The following is a 22256-nucleotide window of genomic DNA, read 5'->3' as shown; positions in this document are numbered from 1 at the left end:
AATCCTGGTGATTACGGCTTTCAGCTCATGGAAATCAAAAATCCAGTATCTAAAAATATGAGAATAAAGAATTTATAATACAGAAATGTCGACCTTCTGAAAAGAATGTTAATTTATGCACTTGATACTTGATCGGGTCTCCTTTTGCATGAATTACTGCATCAGTGCGGCGTGGCATGGAGGCAATCTGCCCTTGGCACTGTTGAGGTGTTTTGGAAGCCCAGGCTGCTTTGATAGCAGCCTTCAGCTGGTCTGTATTGTTGGGTCTGGTGTCTCTCATAGATTCTCTATGGGGTTCGGGTCAGTAGAGTCTGCTGGCCAATCAAGCACAGTAATACTATGCTCAACAAACCAGTTACTAGGAGTTTGAGCACTGTGGGCAGGTGCCAAGTCCTGCTGGAAAAGGAAATCAGCATGTCAGTCAATAAAGCATGTCAGCAGATGGAAGCATGAAGTGCTCTAAAATCTCCTGGTAGACACTGCATTGACTATTGATTTGAGAAAACACAGTGGACCAACACCAGCAGATGACATGACACCCCAAATCATCACTGACTGTGGAAACTTCACACTGGACTTCAAGTAGCTTGGATTCTGTGCCTCTCCACTCTTCCTCCAGACTCTGGGACCTTGATTTCCAAATGAAATGCAACATTTACTTTTATCTTCCCCATGATTGTGGTTGTATACTAAACCAGACTGAGAGATTAAAGGCTCAGGAAACCTTTGCAGGTGTTTGGAGTTAATTAGCTGATTAAAACTCTCCTCAGGTCGACATTTCTTTATTATAAATTATTTATTCTAATAATTTTAAGATACTGGATTTTTTATGTAAGCTGTAATCATTAAGGGAAAAAAAGGCTTGAAATATTTCACTTTATGTGTAATGAATCTAGAATATATGAAAGTTCAACTTTTTTTTATTAAATTACGGAAAGAAATGAACTTTTCCACGATATTATTTTTTTTTTTTAGATGCACTTGTAATCAGTGAAAGTTGTATTAAAAAATACACTCGTGAACCCCAGTAGCCTCTGTTGCGATTGGTTACTTATTACAACAACTCCAACTACCACAATCCTTTGCGGTAATTCGTTCGTCCCCCTCTCTTCCGGTTGTGTGTCGATCTCTAGGTTCGGTAAAACAGCACTGTGGATTGCCGCGATGTCAGTGCAGGTTGTAGCAGCGAAAATGGCTGAGGTCGAGCTAAAAGACGTCCCCAAGAAAGAATTGCCCGTCGTTTCACCTGTTACATCGAAGACAGATGAAAAAGGCCCGTTCAACAACGAGGCTAATGTTTCAGTGATGTCTCCCATGTCCGAGCCCGGTGTCAGGGGCGACCCGAGTCCTGTGAGCCCGAACCCGGTCAAGATGCCTCAAGCGTCCGCGATGAAGCGACCGGACCCGCAACAAAACGGCGGCGAGGCGTTCATTAACAGTGACGGCACGGTCGCCGAGGCTCCTCGCATGAAAAAGGTAATCCGAGCCGAGTTATTTCTGTGCGGGGGAAGAAATATATCCTGCGCTACTAAAATAGAGCTGTTCGAGTTCTGGGCTTTTTTTTTAGCCAGTTAGCTTGTCATTGTGTGACGGAGGCTCGTGCTCTGCTAACGGCACAGAACATTTTTATCGACAGCTCTCTCGCTCTCTCTCTCTCCGTTTATTTATTTTCTCGTTTCAGAATAACACCACTCGAATATTTTTCTCGTATAAACATTCACGTAACTCAGGCGGTTTATTCCACACTAAACAGCTGGTTAAATCTGTTGTGCTCAGTGTCAGAGAAGGAAAGTTAGCAAGCAAAACAAGCACCGTTGCCTGGAGATAGCTAATAAAGTTTTCTTCCCATGGAACATAAAAACAAGCAAAAGCAACAGGATGTAAGGTTTTATATTGCGTAACAACCACAATGTCGAGGTTCTGATACTGAGTTTGGACTGTTTATGGAAGTGTAATGGTGTTACCGCAGCAGAATGGCAGTCCGTCTCATTGCAGCTTTAGCTTAGCTCGCTAGCATGGTAGTCCGCAGTGCGATGTGATTGCGCTGGATGTCTGTCTCCTCAGAGAAGTGCTGTGTGTGTATATAAGTAACTTGAACTCTGCTTGTGTTTATCATTTATAAGCTGCACGTTTAACTTTGGCTCAGATGAAAGGAGCTGAAACACAGAGTCAGAGACGTATTCACTCCAGGCACGAGCTGCACATAAAGCGCCTCTGTTCTGTTACATTAGCGACATTTTAGCCGCTGCTCATCAGCGGTAGACGTCATATGTGACGTCATCGCCCTGGTGTGATTTCGGACATGCAGGTGGTTTTATGTGACGTTATAATATCTCTCTCTCACACACAATATACACGTGTGTGCCTTATACATAACTCTCTTTATTTTTGTTCCTACATGGCCATCACAATAAGCCACATCACATCATTGACCACATACGTTTGCGTTCATTTGTTTATTTTCCAGTAGGCCTACTGAAACACACACACACAGATATAAGTGCACATGCAAAACATCCAGCCCTGTGCACACTGATCAACCATTTCATGGCTTCCTACAGGGGTTTCTCTTCAGCATTGGCCTACACACAGTCAGAGCAAGGTCATCCAGATGGTTGTGTGTGTGCGCCTGCAGGAATGTTCATATTCTCCACACACACAAACTGAGCTAATTGTTTTGTTTTTTTCCCCTCTTAATTATTTACTCCAAGACCAAATTATTAGGGATGCTCTGATCAGGATTTTTGCAGCCGATACCAATTACTGATTTCTTGTCATCCTGATTGTTCAAGCTTTCTATAAATGATATGTAAGCTTTCTGTTGACTCTCACTGTTTGCCTTCAGATAAAGTAATACCACAGATGTTGCCTTGGTTATATTGTTTACAGTAATGTTGTAGATTGTTGTTGTTTTAATTGAGAATCAAATAAATGAGCACAACAGATGTTCATTTTACAACGAACGTTTTGATGGCAAATGACGAATTTTTCATTGTTTCTCGAGACCTCCTAATAATTCCACACTGGTGATGACATTTCACACTGCAGCGCTTAATTTTAACATAATCACGGGTTTTACGTCCTCACGTGCTTTACGTCATCAAATTGCGATCAGTTCGTGAGATCGGCCAAATTTTGAAACTACCGATCGAGTCGTAGAATGTGATTGGCGGCCGATCGATCGGCACATCCCTACAATTTATGTTAATAAATATGAACACAGGTCAGCAGTCACAGCCTTGCTAGCTTCCTTGCACAATTATGTATTTTTTTTTTTGCTCAAATTGGTACTCTTTCTTAACGGTTTACATTCATAAGCGCACCTGACCCATACCTGTCTTTAATGAGAACGCACCTGTGCCCTCGAAACAGACACCAAGGGACGGCTGTGGCTCAGGTGGTAGTGTGGGTTGTCCACCAGTGGCAGAGTTGGGGGTTTGATACCCGGCCCACATGCCAGTGTCCACTGAACACCAAGTTGCTCCCGATGGCAGGCTAGCGCATTGGTGTGTGTGAATGGTTGAATGAGAAACAGTGTACAGTGCTTTGTTAAAAGGCGGTTAAGTGCAGATCATTTACCATCTTGGGCGATTGTTTTGAAACTGGAGCACTACTTTGTTTTGGTTGGTTCCTTTCAAGATTCAAGAGATTGTCCTATGTAAAGGAAACAGTCTGTTACACAGTACAATGAAATTCTTACTCTGTAAATCCTCCCAGCAACTTCTGACATAATTTAAACAGGACTTAAGGAAAACACAAATTACAAATAGTCCTCCCCCCAAAAAAAGCGCAATAAAAATTGTATAGTTTCAGTTTTGCTTGAAACGATTCCACAACTATCAAGTACATCACCAATTTCCCCATCCGTCAACTGAATATCAGGGAAAATGTATAATTGCGATATAATTATAATAACTGTATAATTGCTGCTATTGGACACTTTTACTATTATGACTCTTGCTGCGATCACAATCAACAGTTTAGATGATTGTTTTTGCATAGTATTTTTTTCATCACTCAACACTGTTTCTCTTCTCATGTTTAGTTTACTTTAGCTGTTTCTTGAAGATGGTGACAGATTCTGCCGTCCGAATTGAGGTTGGAAGTTCATTCCACCACTGAGGAACAGTTAGTTTTAAGGTTCATTTCTTTCCAGTGTATACCACTTATTGGTGGCTTAATGATTAGCACATTTGCCTCGCACCTTCAGGGCTTGGGGGTTCGAATCCTGCCTCCGCCCTGTGTGCAGAGTTGCATGTTCTCTCCGTGCTTCAAGGGTTTCCTGAGGGTAATCTGGTTTCCACCCCCAGTGCAAAGACATGCGCTGTACTCCAAATTGTCTGTAGTGTGTGAATGTGTGTGCGATTGTGCCCTGTGGTGAGTTGGCACCCTGTCCATGGGGTCCCTAGCCTCGTTCCCTGGGGAAGGCTCCAGGCTCCCCATGACCCTGTGTAGGATAAGCGGTACGGAAATGGATGGATGGATGTATACAGGTTATATAGTGGAATGACAATAAAAAGAACTTGACCTGAAAAGCAAGAAATTATTTTTTTTTTCTACTTGCTAAAACTGGATTATGATACTGACAGTGATGTAAGCTTTGTAGAAGAGCTACATGTCGTCATTGATGTTGGTGGACCAACATATAAAAGTGGCTCAAGTCTGATTTGAAAGTTGGGATTTTTGTGTCCACAAAGTCCTGAAAAAAAAAATCACATCTGTGTCATGTTAAGAAAAAAAATCGGGTTTGTGTCACCTGGTAATGTGAAGGTAGCTGTAAACACAATAACTTTTCCCCCTGTTAGAGGGAACCATTTCTTTTGTCCTTCTTGAACCGGCCTTATTTGTCTTAATTTGTGGATTTGGTTCAGATTACTTTCTTTTAGATTATTAATATAAGATGACCAAAAGTTTATTAGCTTTTTGTGTGCAATTTAAATAAATAAGCCTTTTACGCTTGACGGCATAATACATTTATAAAATTGCAGTAACGCACCAGTTACAGAAATTTAAGCTGATCAGTCCTGGTTCACATTAGTGAGTTTCACACACACACACACACACACACACACGTATACTAACTCCAAATCTCTCATCGGATACAAACATTTTCCCAAACTAACAGGATTCTCATGAATAACATTTCTTGTGTAAATGCTCCTGTGAATGATTTAATAAATAACCAAATTAATTTGTATCCCATTTGATAAATAAGGCCTATTGTGTGATAGAGACTCAAACCTTAGCTTTCCATCAAAGTACAAAAGGGATTTTTTTTTCCCCCTCCAGGGTTTCCTTTTCATCTCTCTGGTCTCTGCAAAGGAAATTGTTTTGCACAGCAACAAGTATTGCAGCTCTGAACATTTGTTTAACTAATTTATTAAAAAAAAAAAAAAGCATGCTTTGTTTTTCATGATTTGTCAGTTTGTGCAAGTGCAACTGAGTCACATATGAAAAATCACAGTGAGGGCAAACTTAAGTGCTGACCCTGCCATACTTCATACCTCTCTCTCTCCTTCACTCTTTAAGTAGCCTTTAAGTAGTCTAGGTTAGATCAGGAAGTATGTCTGTCCTCCTTTGCTTTTACACACAGGCCATGTGTGTTAATGAGTTCTGATCGCTGATGACAGGAGTAATTTACTGTTAGCTTAGTCTCATTTACTGGACACCATGCTCAGATCATTTCTGGGAGCTTTAACAGGGTAAATGCTAATTTTGTGGGCTACCACTTATGGACTAATGTGAATGTATCTTGGGAATGGAAAAGCAATATAAAGGCAGTGCTGAGGCCATTGCTCACCTGGGAAGAGTTCATTTTCTTTAGTAAAGCCATTACCTGTGCGCCTTGCCTGGGAGAAATCACAAAGGTTCGATAGTAGGTTCATATCATGGGTTGAAGGGTTTTGTTAACAACCTTCTAACAATTCATGAAGATTTATAGCTAGTAATTGATTGAAGGTTATCTAGCATACAAGCCAACTAAATCAAGTTCCAGGAGAACTTTGATCTTATCTGTTTGCAATAAAAATGAGTTTCCATAACCAAGAAAATAAGTCTTCTTTACTGTAGTGGTTTTGGCAAAGTCCCATATATTCTCCTAGCATCCACTCTTTCATCATCAGTGTACAATAAATGGCTGCTTTTCGTAACCGGACCCATCACCTGCTGTTTCAGGGAAACAGATAGCTTTGTTTCTTTGTAGCCTGCATGTTCTGAGCTCTTCAATAGCCAGCTTGCTAAATGTGTGTTATGTCATGGAGCTGTTGATCCCCAGGACAAGGACAGGGGGACTAATGTATTAAATAGATAGATTCCTCTAATCCATGTCTGGCCATGCCCCCACATAGCAGATTAAATGGCCCACTCCTCTACAGAAACGTGTGATGGAAGTCATTTATTATATTTTGTCTCTGCAAATTTCACTCGATACTGTCGTCGTAAACTTTCCACAGCAGGAGATTATTCCAATTGTGTGAAAGAAACGGCCAGTTCAAGCATCAAGAAGACATGTCATTTAGACGATAATCAAGATTAAAACAAAAAAGGGCTTGAAATATTTCATTTTGTGTAATGAGTCTAGAATATATGAAAGATCTACCTTTTGAATTAAATTAAAATGAACTTTTCCACGATATTCAGATTTTTTGAGCTGGACCTGTAGTTGTGGCTTGTATTTAATAATGGAATTCCATTGTTTTGGTAAATGTTTAGGGAAAGAACAGACCAAAAGTCTTATCTCCAGACAGGCTTTCAGGTGTTGTGTTGAAACAGTCCTCCTTATAATTCCAGATTTATAATTTAATACTACTGTAACATTTGAACATTATGTCAGTAACGTGTAGCTTAAATGACTAAAAACCAAACGCGTAGTCTTTGCACCATTTTAGAGGGAAGAGCGAACTGCATTTCTTGACGCAACTTTTTAAAAATTCAGGAGATATGTTGGAAAGAGTACATCTCTTTCTGTTGTGACGTCCAGCAATTTTGTTTTAGAGGTCTTATACAATAGATTTACATGCATCCAAGGACAAAAAACCCCCCCAGTGTCACAAACGACTCATTAAAGGATTCGTTCTAAACCAATCACAACAGACTGGGACATCTGACTAATCAGAGCAGAGTATGCTCTCTGAAAGGAGGAGTTTAGAATGAATCCTTTAGAAGGATCTTTGAACGAGTCATTTTTGACACTGGGGGGAAAAATGTAATGCTGCAGTTTAAATTATGAGCACATTAAAGTGTTTTTTGGCCTTGGATGCATGTAAATCTATTGTATGAGACCTTAAAAACATAATTAGGCACGTTTCAAAACCATAATAGGTGTGCTTTAAGAAATGAGACTTGTTATGAGCCTGATCTGCTGTTTTCTCTGTATTCATGCTTTCAACATTTGCTGATTTCCCTAGGTGGAAATTATGCGCATTCTGGCTCTTTTCCCTGTTCAAATGAATTGGATTATTCTGCAAATTTTCATTAGTCTTAACACTCAATTTTTGTGTCACTGAAGAAAGTCCTTCCACAAGAAAGTCCTGCTACCTTTACTGTCTTATAAGTCAGAGTCACACCATCCTATTTGGGACATTCTTTGAAAGTATCATATATCACAACGTTTCCAAGATGTCGATGTACATAAACAAATGTTAACCCCAAAAGTCAGGTGAGATGGAATAAATTACCAGTGGGCGTAATAGAGAGACTTATTTGTGACTACAATATTTATTTCTCACTAGAAAACAAGACCAACATATCATGTTTGACCATAAACCGTAGCTTGTTCCTGTGTTTTTCTGCCATTTTTTCCACACTGGTTGGTGACAGAGACGATGCAAATGGATTAGAGAATATGTATGATATTGAAGGAGATATATACGGTATGCTATCTTCAAAACTGACTAAATGAAGGTATGTCAGTCAAAAAGGCAAACATTTGATTTAGACGTGACTCAGTGTTTTCCTGCCACTGTATAAAATTTAAATAAGCAGCAGTATTTATGTTGCAGACACACCCATGGAGATGTAGCTGGGGGTTTTTTTCCCCTATGCTGTTCGTGCTATCTCGTGCCATTAAACCAGAGTTTCCGCTGTTGGGTATTAGGAGTCTGGTGTGATGCCAACAGTGAAAGGGAAAGTCCTGTAAGTGGATTGTAGGTAGCCAAAGATGATAGGGATTATTACAGAAAGCTTTACAGCATATGTGTACTCCTAAAATGAACAAATAACCTAGTTCCTGCTTGTAAGAAGATTTTCTTAGAAAGTAGGTTGTATTCATGTTTACCATTTATAGCCTGGTGGTCAAAACAAGTCTTAAATCAATGTGGGACAGTGTAGCTTGTGCTTCCAACACTGAGGATACATCCTAGTTAGACATGTTTCAAGTTAAGGGGATGAGACTTGTGTGATGTATAAGAGAACACACTGTTGTGGAGTTGTGAAACGCGTCACGTTCCTGTGTCTCGCTGCAGTTCATGCAAGTCATCAACAGCCATCCTTCAGTGACCACCAATGACTCAGAGCTTCTGACAAGAGTATTCCTTTCTAACCTCAACAGCCACAACCAGTTTTGGAAGAAAAGAAAGCTCTAGGGATTGGTCGGTCTCCATCATTAATCAGAGGAAGCACTTAGTGTTTGTATATGAGAACATATTGTTATGATCATACATACTGTACATGTGCTACATTTGCTAGCCACCAGCGAAAACTGCCAAGTCCCATGTTAATGGCTCAAAGGTTTAACCTACAGGTTTTATTACAAGTTACAAGTTTTTGAGTGCCTAATAATAAAATAGTCCAATATCTGGTGGGTTAGCATGCAAAGCTTCCAGTCCCGTGCGCACTAATCAAACATTTCCTGGCTTCCTGCCTTGCTCTCTTCAGTATCAGCCTACACACAAGGGCAAGAGCAAGATGATCCAGATCGTTATGAATGCCTGCACGATCACTTAAGATATGCCATCGCTGTGCATTTGTGAGAGAATCGATACTATGCTCGAAATCAAAATATATTTTGTTAATTCCTTTCTCTCCGCAGTTATGACGAAGGCCGTGAATACAAAGGTCATGTCCCGAATGGTGCAGTCCTCACTTCAGCGTGAGGCGGACAGGGCCATGGGGTGCTTTATTCATGTTCAAAGACTACACGTTGGTTTATATGGAGCTACTGCAAATGGCTAGGTTAATTTAATTTTGTCTGTTCTGTTTGGTTCTGTTCTTTCCCCTCTGAAAGTATTAAAGTAGCAAGGCCAATTCTTTTGTTTTTGCTGTACATAGAAGACATTTGGACTTGAGATCAAAAGATGAATATGAGATGGTATTCTAGATATGTTTTAAAAAAAAAAGAAAATGGCACCTTTTTGTTAAAATCCACACATTTTCTCAAGTGATAAGAAATATTGGAATATGTGACTGACAGGTGTTTCTTGTTGTCCAGGTGTGTCCTGTTAGATCAGTTGTTTAAACATTTAATAACTCTGAATGTCTACACTTGGTTTGAGCCCTGGGTTTCACTTGTGAAGACTGCACTTGTTGTTAAAAACAATAAACCGACATGAAGACCAGAGAGCTGTCTATGGGAGAAAAAAAATATTTTTTCTCACCTAAAAAATTGGTCGTCTGCCACCAAAGATTCCATGTTCTATGTTGTTTAACACATTTAGATCTAGATATCAGTAAATGGGGCGGTTGTGGCTCAGGTGGTAGAGCGAGTTGTCTATTAATCGTAGGGTTGGCGGTTCGATTCCCGGCCCGCATGACTCAACACATGCCGAAGTGTCCTTGGGCAAGACACTGAACCCCAAGTTGCTCCCGATGGCAAGTTAGCACCTTGCATGGCAGCTCTGCTACCATTGGTGTGTGTGTGTGAATGGGTGAATGAGACACCCAAAGTGTGCCATTTACCATTTAAATGAAAGCTGAAATTCTGATGTATCGTCTCATATTCATCATTTGATCTCAAACCCAAATGTCTTCAGTGTATAGCTAAAATAAATAAATAAAATTGCATTGCTGTTCCAATAATTTAGGAGGGGACTAAATATTTCATACCTCTCCCATCTCTTCTCTTCACTCCTGGCAATGATATTCCATTGTCTATGGTAGATGATTTTGTACGTTTAGACATATTCAGTTTATGCAGCACTTTTTCGGTGTGAAACGTAATAACTAGAGGAAACCTGATCATGAAACAGAACTGCTTGCACTTTGGTGAAGTCTTAAGAGCCCTTTGTTTATTAAAAAAAAAAAAAACTGATGGGGATGTTACCCTCATGATACACTGGAATGTAATAGTGAAATATAAGGAATGCAGAATGAGAGAGCGGGTCTCTAAACTCATTGCACCAAACTTTCCAGCAGTTCTGTAGTAAAATTAGCTTTGGAGGTGATTTATAGAGGTTTGGATGTAAGGGAGTTGTGTGTGTGTGTAGGGCCAAGTCTAAGAAACGACGAAACAGTGACATTACAGTTTGATTTATGAACAGGATTATAGATTATGTAACACATAATCAAATAAAACTAATGTCAAATCTGTGGCTAATGTATCTGACACATTGTCTTGGACCTCTTCTGGAAGTGTACTCTGTGTTCCTGTTAAAACTAAGCAATCATAAGCAATATGTTCCTTGCTAGTCATTTCCTTCCTTGTTTATAGGTGCACATGCAGCTGTAATAGCAGTTCAAACTTTTTTTTTTGCCTTAAATGCTTAGACCTAAATATATTAGTCTAATAATAGATTATTGATGAGTTGATTACTGATGAATTTTCTCTGTTTCTATATATCTACTGTTTATGTCTTCATTTGGAGTTTTTTAAATTTCTTTCTTTACTCTGTGCTAATGAAAAATAGTGTCTCACAACCTGAGATCAGTTAATGACCATCAATCTGGTAGTGCCTCCTTAGCGAGGCATGAGCTCTCTTTCCAGAACCTTCAAACTGACACTGTCTCAGTGGTGGAATGAATCTCCAACCTCAATCCAGACAGCAGAATCCATCACTATCTTTAAAAAAACGGCTAAAGACCAACCTCTTCCGTGAACACTTAATCAATCCCCAGTTTGTCCCCTGGGTCCCCCCTTAAATTATCATTTGAAAAAATCTGCACTCACACTTGCTCTTACACCTCTATTTTGTGCACTTGGCTCCTCTAGCACTCAATTAAAAATCTTGTATGGTAACACTATTAGTATTGTTCTCTAGTTGATGTATCACTTTGCTTGTATTTCAATTCAATTCAATTTTATTTGTATAGTGCTTTTAACAATGGACATTTTCTCAAAGCAGCTTTACAGAAACATATAAACACAGGATACAGATTTTAAGTGTGTGAGTTTATCCCTAATGAGCAAGCCTTGAATACTTAAGGCGACGGTGGCAAGGAAGAACTCCCCTAAAATGATACGAGGAAGAAACCTTGAGCAGAACCAGACTGGTAATATTGGCTTGATACCGGGTAAGTAATTTTTACCAAGCACGAACGTTCAGCAGTCTGAGCCATTGGATTTGAAATGAAACAATAACTATGTAAAGCGCAGAAAGTGTCCGGCTCTGTATACTTTCCCTGCTTTTGACCCCATATCTTTCCATATTTACACATTCATGGCTGGTTGCTGTCACACATCTCGACTTGCTGTACTTGACAGCGAATCCCACTGATGCAGTCGAACTTTACCGGGTTATCACATTGACCCTTGTAACAACTTCATGACCCTGTTGTTCTCCATATATTGCTGGATTATGACGGCTTGCGCACAGGAAAATGGGTGGCTATTGTCTTTATGACTTAATTGTTACCAGCCATTTGTTCCTAGGCGGATAAGTGTGTGTACTTTGTTCATCTGAATAACTTCCAGATTTCCTCTTGTACAGCAGATCAGTGCACAAGAGCTTTCGTCTCCACGGTTGGACTTGATAAGCTGATTGAGTGGCGTCTCTGTGACGTACTTGCTCTTTATCACGAGTACACTTCAAAACAGGAGGGGAAAAAAAGGACACAATGAAATAAAGCCAGTATGTCTTTGATGTCTAGCTGGGTGGTTTTTATAGACAGCATTTGATAGGAAGGAGAGTTGGACCTTTTTTTCCTGTAGATGCTGTGTGATGGGTATTGTTTATTTAGCTTTGCTTTATACACCAGTCATCGAGTAGTGAAGTGTTGCTTTAATAAGCATTAACTTAATCGACTCCTAAATTGTAGTTCAGTTTGATATGTCATCATTCAACAAGCCATCTCGCTTAGTGTATTACTTTTGTTCTGTCCGTCTGTTTGAAATTCTGCTTGGCAAGATATCTCGAGCGAGCAGTTGACTATTTGAAGGATTTATTTGGAATGATCCTTCTCATTGTAACCGATGGACTGATCCAAATAGGGTCAAGATCACATCAAGGTCAAATAGTTTGTACTTCAGTAGTTTCCTTCGTGTTTGAAGTACTTTTTAAGATCATTTTTTAAGCGTTTAAATTTTTAATAAGAAGGACTAAGCTTTCCCTTAACGTCAAGTTCTTTCTTGTTTAATTTTTTGGTCCTTTCATTACATTGGTCATTAAGCTGCCAGGAGAACATGTTGACATTTTGTGGCTTGCAGGTTTGCTAATCGACAAGTTGACTGACTACCTGTTAGAATGCCAGAAGACCAAAACGCGATCGTGTATCTTGCCATAAAATAAACTCATATGCTTGGCCATTTGACTTAAAGCATAGTTACTTGTGTTCAGTGTAGTCCCTTCATGGGACAGCCACTTTTTTTCTTCTTCTCCTTATTCATTAATGAGTCTGCTTGCTTCTCACATGTGGCAGCAACAATTTAGTTACATATAACATTGATTTGTTCGTTCTAAATCGATTAATTTTTGTCCAGGAATATATTGATTCCAATTATACTGTGTTGAACTGTATAAGTAGGAATGTAGCCACTCACGATGAGACCTCGTTTTAAAAATGCTGCGTCACAAAGAACTCTTACAATAGAGACACTCTCCCGTCTAGACGGTTTCCTCTCTGCAAGGCTCTGGTCATTTCTATACAGAAACTACTGTACATGTCTAGGGCACTTTCAGCATTTTATACTCCTCAGTAGGATGTTAAGTTGCATGTTAGACAGGGTTCACTCTATAGCCTAAAGCTTTTTATACCTACATGTTTTTATACCCACGCTTGACTTGAACTGCTGCTGTATCAAAAAAAAAAAAAAAACATGACTAAACATGACTTTCACACCACAGTGTGTTAAACATAATTATATCTCTGTATGAAGGAAAACGCTATTTTCAGTAGCATGCCCACGCAAACCTGTAATTTCACTATAACTTCAGCTCTCAGTCCCCAGCATTATAATGGACATAATAGCCAAACTACAGGCAAAGGTAAAGTGAGCTATTTTTTTTGGTCTCTTTTGGAGGCCATTTTGTGCCCTATTGCTATCTTATCAATCCATACAAGATTCCGCAGAATTTTTGAAAATTTCTTTTGTGTGGGTTTTTTTTTTTTTTTTTTTTTTTTTTTTTTTTTTCTTTTTTCCCTTCAGAAAATTACTCGAATTAGTGAAATTGTTTTGCACGATCTTTGGCAGTGATATTTGTTGGTAAATGAGACCTTTTAGCTGTACTCATATTCGATGCACATGAATCGAAGGGGCATTGACTGAATGCGTGTTGTGATGTCACATGGTGTGTTGTGATGATGTCACATGATGTGTCTTGGCCCAAATCTGAGGTAATTTTAAAAAAAAATGGCAAGCTCCTGCAAATATTGCAAAGTTTTGCCGATAAATCGTGGAGGGGCTGACTTATGATTTTTTTTACAGACCAGCGCATTAACCATAAAGACTTTGGGTCATGTTCCTTGTCTCGCGTGTTTTTACAGGATAACAGCCGTGATCAGAGAGAGAAGCTGAAGAGAGAAGGGGCAGCTTTGAATCTTCCACTTTGCAGCTATAATTAAAGGTTAATCAAACCCAAATTTGACTTCGTTTGCTGTTTACCTTTGAAAGCTCAACTGCTGAGACAGACCACAGCGTGTGTCTGGGTAAGATGCATCAGTTGCACAGGAGTGTTGTGCAGCACCGAATGATTTATACATTTACTGTGACACAGAGGTAAAATACCGTGTGGTGATGTGTTAACAGTACAACACAGAAAAAAAATAAAAATAAATAAAAATCATGATGCACTGCTGAGAGTGATTCTGCCTTTTTGACTGTTTTGTGGTATATTTTCATAAAACAGCAGCATCTGTTGAATAGCGTTTAGACTTGCTTGATGCATAGCAACCACGCAGTGAGCAAAGAGCGAAATACTCATAACCTGCAGGCAGCCAAACGCCTCCTCAACACTGACAAACTTTCTTGCATCAGATCAATCCTGCATGCTCGAGATTACTATTAAATAATAGTCACATTTATTTTTGGAATGTTGAAAGTTATCTGAAATTATTGAATATTCAAAAATATGAACTTGTACCTTGTTTAAATTTGAATCCCCCTATTTGCAGTTTTGACTTTCAGTCATATGTTGTGATGAAATTATTTGTGTAAAAAAAAAAAAAAAGTATATTTAAAATCACATTTTAATTCTTCTGTCCTCAGTGATTAGCATATGGACTTTGTTCTTCCAGTAAAATCTAAACCCAAACTTGGTATTTTTTGTGTTAAAAGGACTGTTTATGATTAACATTTAATGTGGCTGTAGTGTCAGTGAGGGAAACATGTAATATATAGTTCTCATCTTTCTAAAAATCCTTCTCAGTGTGGATAAATGAGCACACGAGGCTTCCCGTTTCATGCCCTGACTCGTATCTCATGCCCCACTAGATTCTTTGGCTTCTGTTGGAACATTAGCCTTTTCACTACTGGAAGAAGTTTCATCCTCTTTCACGCTAATTCCTGAAAGAATGTCATGTTTCAAAGGCCTAAACACTTTGCCATGAATTCAGTCATTAAGACTGAATTAGCTGTGTGCATGAACTTAGGTGAACTTGGGTTGATCTTGGGTGGAGCAGTTGTGTTAAATCTTCTTAATATCCTGGTAGCTGTGAATAAAATACCTGCTTAGAACAATACTTGTCTATCAGTAGATCCTTTCACCATCATTTAATTGTTGTGTTAATCATGAAACCAGTAGCTTGTGGCTCAACATTAAATGTCTCCGTTTCACATAAGATGGAATAGTAGTTTACGTCATGTACATTTTTTGTTCCCAGTGTATAGAACAAACAGCATGCCGTGTTTTTCTGGGGGAAAAAAAAATCCTCTAACTATGGACCTATACTAATTTCCTTTAATCATAAGTCTTACATCATCAATTAGCTTGATCTGGGCTCATGCAGAAGAAGAGGGTCATGGAAACTAGAAAGATTCTTCAAATTGGGCTTGAGTGAGCTAAGAAGTATATGTCTGTCTGTCTGTCTGTCTGTCTGTCTGTCTGTCTGTCTGTCTGTCTGTCTGTCTGTCTGTCTGTCTGTCTGTCTGTCCGTCCGTCCGTCCGTCCGTCCGTCCGTTTTATTGACTTTCCCCAATGCCACTACCATATTTGTAGCCTCCTGCCGGTGGCTTTGAGATGAGTGCCACAGTAGTGATCACAATGAGATTTTAATTGAAAGATCCTGACGCCTCCAGAACTTGTTGGACATCTTCAGTCTAAGTGGCACTAAATCAGTCAGTGATTATATCATATTATGCGTATAACTTGCGACTAAAGAATACTTTTACGGTGTGTGATTTTGTTCTCAACATTATATGGTGTAAATCTGGCTTAAACCAACAAAATACTCATACTTGGCATGTTTACAGTTAATGGGGTTACAGTGAAGGGTTTGTCCAAGGTTTATCAGGAACACATTCATTGTGTTCAGTGTTAATCGCATTATCTCCACAATATGATTCATAGATGATTAGGTTTGCTCTGCCTTTCATAACTGAGTGTGTATATAGGGGGGGAAAAACACCACAGTCATGCTGGACTCAGATGTGCCAGCGATACTTGGATATGATGTTTTAATTTCTTTAATACAGTGAAGAAACATAAGTCTCTGGACACTTTGTTTTTATTTTGATATACATATGAATACATACTTTTTTGTTCATATTTATGAGTACCATTTCAAAAGTCATTGTGTGTTTGACCTCTGACAGAATATGTTCAGCTGTAAATATGATCCTGTCTGCAGATCTGGAGCCAGTGTGGAGTTCTCTGAATTAACCGTGTACATGTTCTGCATATTCACTTCTGTGGGATGAAAAACCCCGAAGGCTGATTCTCTTTTAAAAGTCAGGATTTTTTGTACCCTTACCCTGACTGACCGACTACTTCTCCTAGCCCATCTTTGACAGACATTTTTCTCATCTTTTCACAGCTTCATAAATGATCACCCCACTCTTTTTGATCCATTGAGGACTCAGCAGGAGCTTTCCCCCCTGAAGCATTTATTCCTGCATCTGAACGTCTGCTTTCCTATACTTACCACCACTGCACATGTAGCACACATCATAAGAAGACATGTTTAGTGCTATCCAGACTTGAAGGAACATCACACTCTTGCTGTTCAGTGCTTACTCAGAGCCTCAGAGGGACACCATCTGGCACATAAATAGAAGCTTTTATCCACAAGCCTCAAGACAATCATTGCCTCTTGTCACGTGGTGCATTTGCAAAGGTTTTCAGAACTGGCTCACAGGAACAGGTTTATAGCCACCTGAGTGCACTTAGGGTTTTATTGAAGCCGCTGCTCCGTTCTAGTCAAAGGATGGCCTTTGTCCTCTGATGCTGAATATTAGTGACCAGAGTCAATGGATTTTTAAAAAAATATTTTTACATATTATATACATATATATGTATGTATTTGTGTGTGTGTGTGTGTATGTGTAATATATCTCTCTCTCTCTCTCTCTCTCTCTCTCTCTCTCTCTCTCTCTCTCTCTCTCTCTATATATATATATATATATATATATATATATATATATATATATATATATATATATATATATATATATATATATATATTACACAAATATAAATATATATGTGTGTGTGTGTGTATATATGTATGAATATAATGTATATAGTGAATATAAGATATAATAATAATAATAATAATAATAATAATAATAATAATAATTCCTTACATTTATATAACGCTTTTATTTCTAAAAACTCAAAGTGCTTTACCTCGTATGGGGGGGATGTCCTCAACCACCACTAGTGTGCATCATCCACCTGGATGATGCAGTGGCAGCCATAGTGCTATTAGTGAAAAGGAGAGAGTGATGTAGCCAATTCAGAGATGGGGATTATTAGGCGGTCATGATGGAGAAAGGCCAATGGGGGAATTTCGTCAGGACATTGTGATTAAATCCCTACTCTTTTACGATAAGTGTCCTGGGATTGTTAACGACCACAGAGAGTCAGGACCTCGATTTAACGTCTCATCCGAAAGGCCATGCTGTTTCTACAGTATAGTGTCCCCGTCACTATATTGGGGCATGGTTCAACCCTGCTTAGCTTCAGTGTGAAACCAGGCGAGAGCTGCAGGGTGATATGGCTCTGGCCATGTTCAGATATGCGGATGCAAATGCAGTTTAGAATTTAATTAAGAATTGGTAAGGGCAAGGCAAAAAGCATAAACAAAGACAGGCAAGGGTCAGGTGATCGGCAAACGGGCATAAGTCTGGCAAGACAAAGTACACAATGAGAAACTAGAAACAGGATCAAATAACCTGAAACGAGAACACAGGACAAAGGCTTGGTAAGGTGAAAAGACTCAATGCTTGGCACCTGAACAATGACACACGAGGGGTTTAAATACCAAACATAATCAAGCGTGTAACATAAAATAGCTGTATTTAACAAGGACATGTGAGGGAGACATCCAATTATATAACAGGGGTGGAGACAGGACATAAACTATAACAGATGCATGTGTATCAAGTAAACAATGTCAAATGCAAACCTGGAAGCGCACCTTCGTGCTTTGGGCTTCAGAGTGCACTGTGTGCTCCAGCACTTTGTGCGTGGGGAAATCGTGACTCTATACACACACACACTCTAGATTGTCCGTAGTGTGTGCGCGCTTGCAGTTGTGCACTGCGATGGGTTGCCACCCTATCCAGGGTGTTCCCTGCCTTGTGCCCCGAGTCCCCTGGGACGGGCTCCAGGTTCCCCCATGACCCTGTGTAGAATAAGCGGTGTGGAAGATGGGTGGATGGAATGTCAGTTTCTTTATTTTTGGCCTTTTTGTTTTCTGACCATGAAATTAACTCCACCCCCACCAGAACACACCTTCTAAGTGTTCTAACACCGTTTGTGTCAAGGAGGACGGAGGAGATTGGGCTGCAGATGAAGCAAGTCAATGAGTATTTATTGAAATTCTGCATGATGTACGATGCAGTTTGCTCTTCCTGTATTCAGCGTCTGAACTAGGATTTAGCCAAGTTAAAGTTATGTGATGCAAATTAAGCTATATTGAGTATAGTTAAAAACAGAATGTGGTGATGCACACGAAACAAATGGTTTGCCATAAGTATTCACCCCCTTCTTTTCCATGTTTTTTAGTGCTGCAATCTGGACTTGAAACAGGCTTCACTGGGAATTTTATCATTTGATTTACAGAATCTCTAACATTTGAATTAGCAAAATTTATTTTTAAAATTTGTGACTAGGTTTCTTGATATTTTTTTTTCCATTTTTTTTGACAAAATTGTTCAAGTTCTGTCAAATTGGATAGAGACTAAAGTCATTTTCAAGATTCTCAATCACGTTAAGGTTCTGGTTTTGATCCACTCCTGGGTCATTTTGGTCATTGTCCTATTGGTGTACGAATCTCAAGTCCCAAGTTGCTTGCAGACTGGAACAGGATATCTTCTAGGATTGTATCATAGATCGGAGACTTTAGTTGACTAGTTTTAGATTTAACTGCATGTGTGATTCACTCACACTTCTTGTGAGCTTAAAATCTACGTCTTGATCACTATTTGCATGTAGGCATCTTTATCTGCAGCGATTGTTGCTGTTGATTTGAGAACCTGTAGCAAGAAGTCCTGTAATACTGCTTCATGAAGGCTCTTATTGACATTACAGACTTTTTTTTTCACCCCAAAGCACAGCTGATGCTCGGCATCAAGAGGCATCCCTCGGCAGAAGAGAGAGGAAGTTTGTTTTATTAATGGCGGGGAATCGTATCAGATGGCTCTGCATTAAAGTTTTTTTAATCGACCTATGTGGCACCCTCCTACCCTACAGCTGAGCACAGAATACGCTTAACATAGAGGGATTATTTTACACACATGTTTTTGTATAACACGTTTAACCCAATAACACAATGCTTTATTACTGCATGTTATTTCTTAATTTTACAAAGACGGTTTCGAATCAATCGAATATACCAAAGGTGTGATTGCGCTGCTTTTTTTTGGGAGGGCAGTATTAAAAATTGAGCCTTGTTCACTCCTTTTAATGCTTTATTGTTGGAAAGATCAAGCTAGTTAAAACTGTACTAATGTCATGTTGTCTTTTTGAATCAATATCTTGTCCAAATTCTTGCCAATTTCCTTAGTTTAATAGTTGCAGGCAAAGAAAAAAATATCCAGTAGGTATGCAAAAGTATGTTTTCCCCTGATTTATTATTACTAACATGAACAAACAGTTAATTATTGATGAATGCAACACAGCATGCAAAATCTATATAAAATATAATCCATGTTTTTTCCCCTTAAACATATCTTTATAGATAATTGAATGAAATTTCCATAAATTCAAAGCTGAAGTATAAATTCAACTTGTGCTAATTTGGACTCCTTGTTGCTTTAGTTAACAGAAATAATGCAGATGGAAACCCTTAGGATGAAACATTCCAAGGAGCAAATCCAGAGACCTACTGTTCTTTTATTTAAAAAAATAAGCACATCATAAAAATGTTCAGGTATACAGATTGACCTTTTTCTAGTATTTCCGAACTCCACGCAACGTTCTCCCAACCCAAGACTCCTATTCTCCCATTACACTATTCTCACTGCTTCTTTTCCTGCTTTACACAAATATTGCTGCATTCTGTTGATAATAATTATATTGTGCAGAATTGAAAATCATGACAAATTACTTTATTTAATGTAGCCTAATCAAAGACTTGAAATTCTTCAATTTTATAATGTAGTCAACTAAATTCTTCAATTGTCAATTAATCATTAACAAGCCTAGTAATCAGAAAAACTCAAGTGTGAATCGTATGTTCTCGGCCAGTCAGTAGCTTAGCTTGTGCAAACCTTATTCTACTAGCTCATTTCAGATGTCCAGGGCTCAACCCAAAGGTGGACCCCACCCTGTTTTTTTTCCACTCGTATTCTTAGTCACCGTACACCAACGTGATATGTACTAGTTGACATCGCATTGCAAAAGCGCCCCATTTTCCTTAACCATGCTAACCGTAGACATCTTGACCAAAATGATTCAGTGTGCTGTAAGTGTCCAATCTCAGTTTTGTGGAAGTGAAAGTACAAGCACAAACTGTTGCCAGTGTCTTTAGTTGCTGACTAGACGGGCAACATTGAACCGCTTACCAGGAGGAAGAAAGTTAAACAATTCTGCCTTCCACCACAGCTACAGGAACAATATACTTACAAGAATGAATAAGTAATGGCTAGTGCAAATGCTCCATAATGAGGAGCTGAAAAAGTGAGAAATTCTTCTCCTTATTATTTTTTTCACTTGAGTGGATCCATTAGTTTGCAAGATCCTTTTTGCTTAGTTCTCTGTTCCTCTTTCACATTCCCACTGTATCTACCATCAGATTTTGACCATATGTGTACTGTTTATTTTCTCTAACCACAGCATGACATTGGGTGTTTTTTGACCTCTTAACCTTTGGCACTGCAGTTCAGCTGTTCTGAATGTATAGAGTGTACATGCTCTTTATATAGGCTATAGCATGGGCCCACTGTTAGTTTGGAGAGATTGTTGTACAGTCACAGATTCTTCGCAGGTTTGGTTAGTAATGAGAATCTTTGTAAAGTTAATTTTTGTGGCCTCTTGGAAACTGATTCTTGATGAATAATGAAATGTGACTGCTCTAAACTCTTGGGGATGGAACCCAGTCGACTTCTGGACAATTAATCGTCCAGAAGGGCATGATTAGTGAGGATGACTAGTGACCAGTAATTATCTAGATTTTTAAGTTTAGCAACGGTGATATTGACAGGCAAATTGTGGAAACCATTCAAAAAGATGTAGTTGGCTAATTTCACGTGTCTCTGTGGAAGGGGGTGTTAGAAAATCACTTTATTAATCTTGCTTCACCTGTTGTAAATGTGAGGTGGGTTTTTTTCCCCGTAGATGAGGAGGCTCGGTTTACTTAGAGAGAGAGAGTAGATTGTAGGGCTGGGCGATATGACAAAAATATCATTATATGAGATATGATTTAGCTAACAAACTGTCTGTAAAACTAGTAAAATAAACAAACAAACATTAAACTGTCTATGATGGTAATTTAATTCCTACAAAGACAAAAGTTGTTTTTTAAAATTAAGTTGACTCAACGGCATCCATTCAGTACCATTTAATTTGTAATTATTAAAAACAAATTTAAAAAATACATCATACCAGCGAGATATTAGAAAAGTGTGTCGTATAATCATGTGTCACAATATCGATATTATATCAGTTTATCGCCCAGCCCTAGTGGATTGTTGTATTAAATCTGTAGTAGCTGAAAGCGCTAATTATGTTCATTTCCACCAGAATAAACTGTTGGGGGATATAACTTTTCTCTCGGTGTTTCTCATTCTCTGGTGGTGGAATACGCTGTAGGGATTTACGTGGCTCCAACACACCAGATTGAGCTTATTGCACCATTGATTGGGAACAAGCCAAACACCAGACTAAAAAGGGCAGACCTCTGAAGTAAGACTTATTAAACCTGCCTCTTTGTATTCCTTTGTTCCAGTGTCCGGTTGGTTGTTTTAGTAAATAGAACACTTTAATGACCACGTAAAGCCTTTAGAGCTATACTGTTGTTTGTTGGAGTCATTATACTATACAATTACACCCACCCTGCTGTCCATTGACTCCTAAACAAAGTGTTCCCTTGGCACATGACCTATAGTCTTCACACCAGAATTGGTATCCTTAGCTCTGGGCAAACTGCTTGGTTCTACTCTTGTACCCAAATGGATAATTTATGGTGGTGATGTTGGCGGTCAATGGATTCATACTCGTAGGCCAGCACACGTTGTGTGAAAATGAAGACGTTAGCCGGACTCAAATAATATCTTATGTGCTATT

General features: G+C 38.9%; 1 protein-coding gene across 2 annotated transcripts in view; it reads left to right on the top strand.

Annotated features, from left to right (window-relative positions):
• The first annotated feature begins 1107 nt into the window (after window positions 1-1107).
• The window catches only part of ahcyl2b (adenosylhomocysteinase like 2b), a 38914-nt gene continuing 17765 nt past the window's right edge, over window positions 1108-22256 (top strand). For both annotated transcript variants that reach the window (XM_017494529.3, XM_017494528.3), the window contains exon 1: window positions 1108-1476. In XM_017494529.3, coding sequence (XP_017350018.1) covers window positions 1165-1476 — 312 coding nt within the window. In that variant the 5' untranslated portion in view covers window positions 1108-1164. The remainder of the gene's footprint in view (window positions 1477-22256) is intronic.

The sequence above is a fragment of the Ictalurus punctatus genome, chromosome 19 (genome assembly GCF_001660625.3).
Source record: "Ictalurus punctatus breed USDA103 chromosome 19, Coco_2.0, whole genome shotgun sequence".
Taxonomy (NCBI): domain Eukaryota; kingdom Metazoa; phylum Chordata; class Actinopteri; order Siluriformes; family Ictaluridae; genus Ictalurus; species Ictalurus punctatus.
Note: the sequence above shows the minus strand (reverse complement) of the source record. Positions and strands in the feature narration are given on the sequence as shown.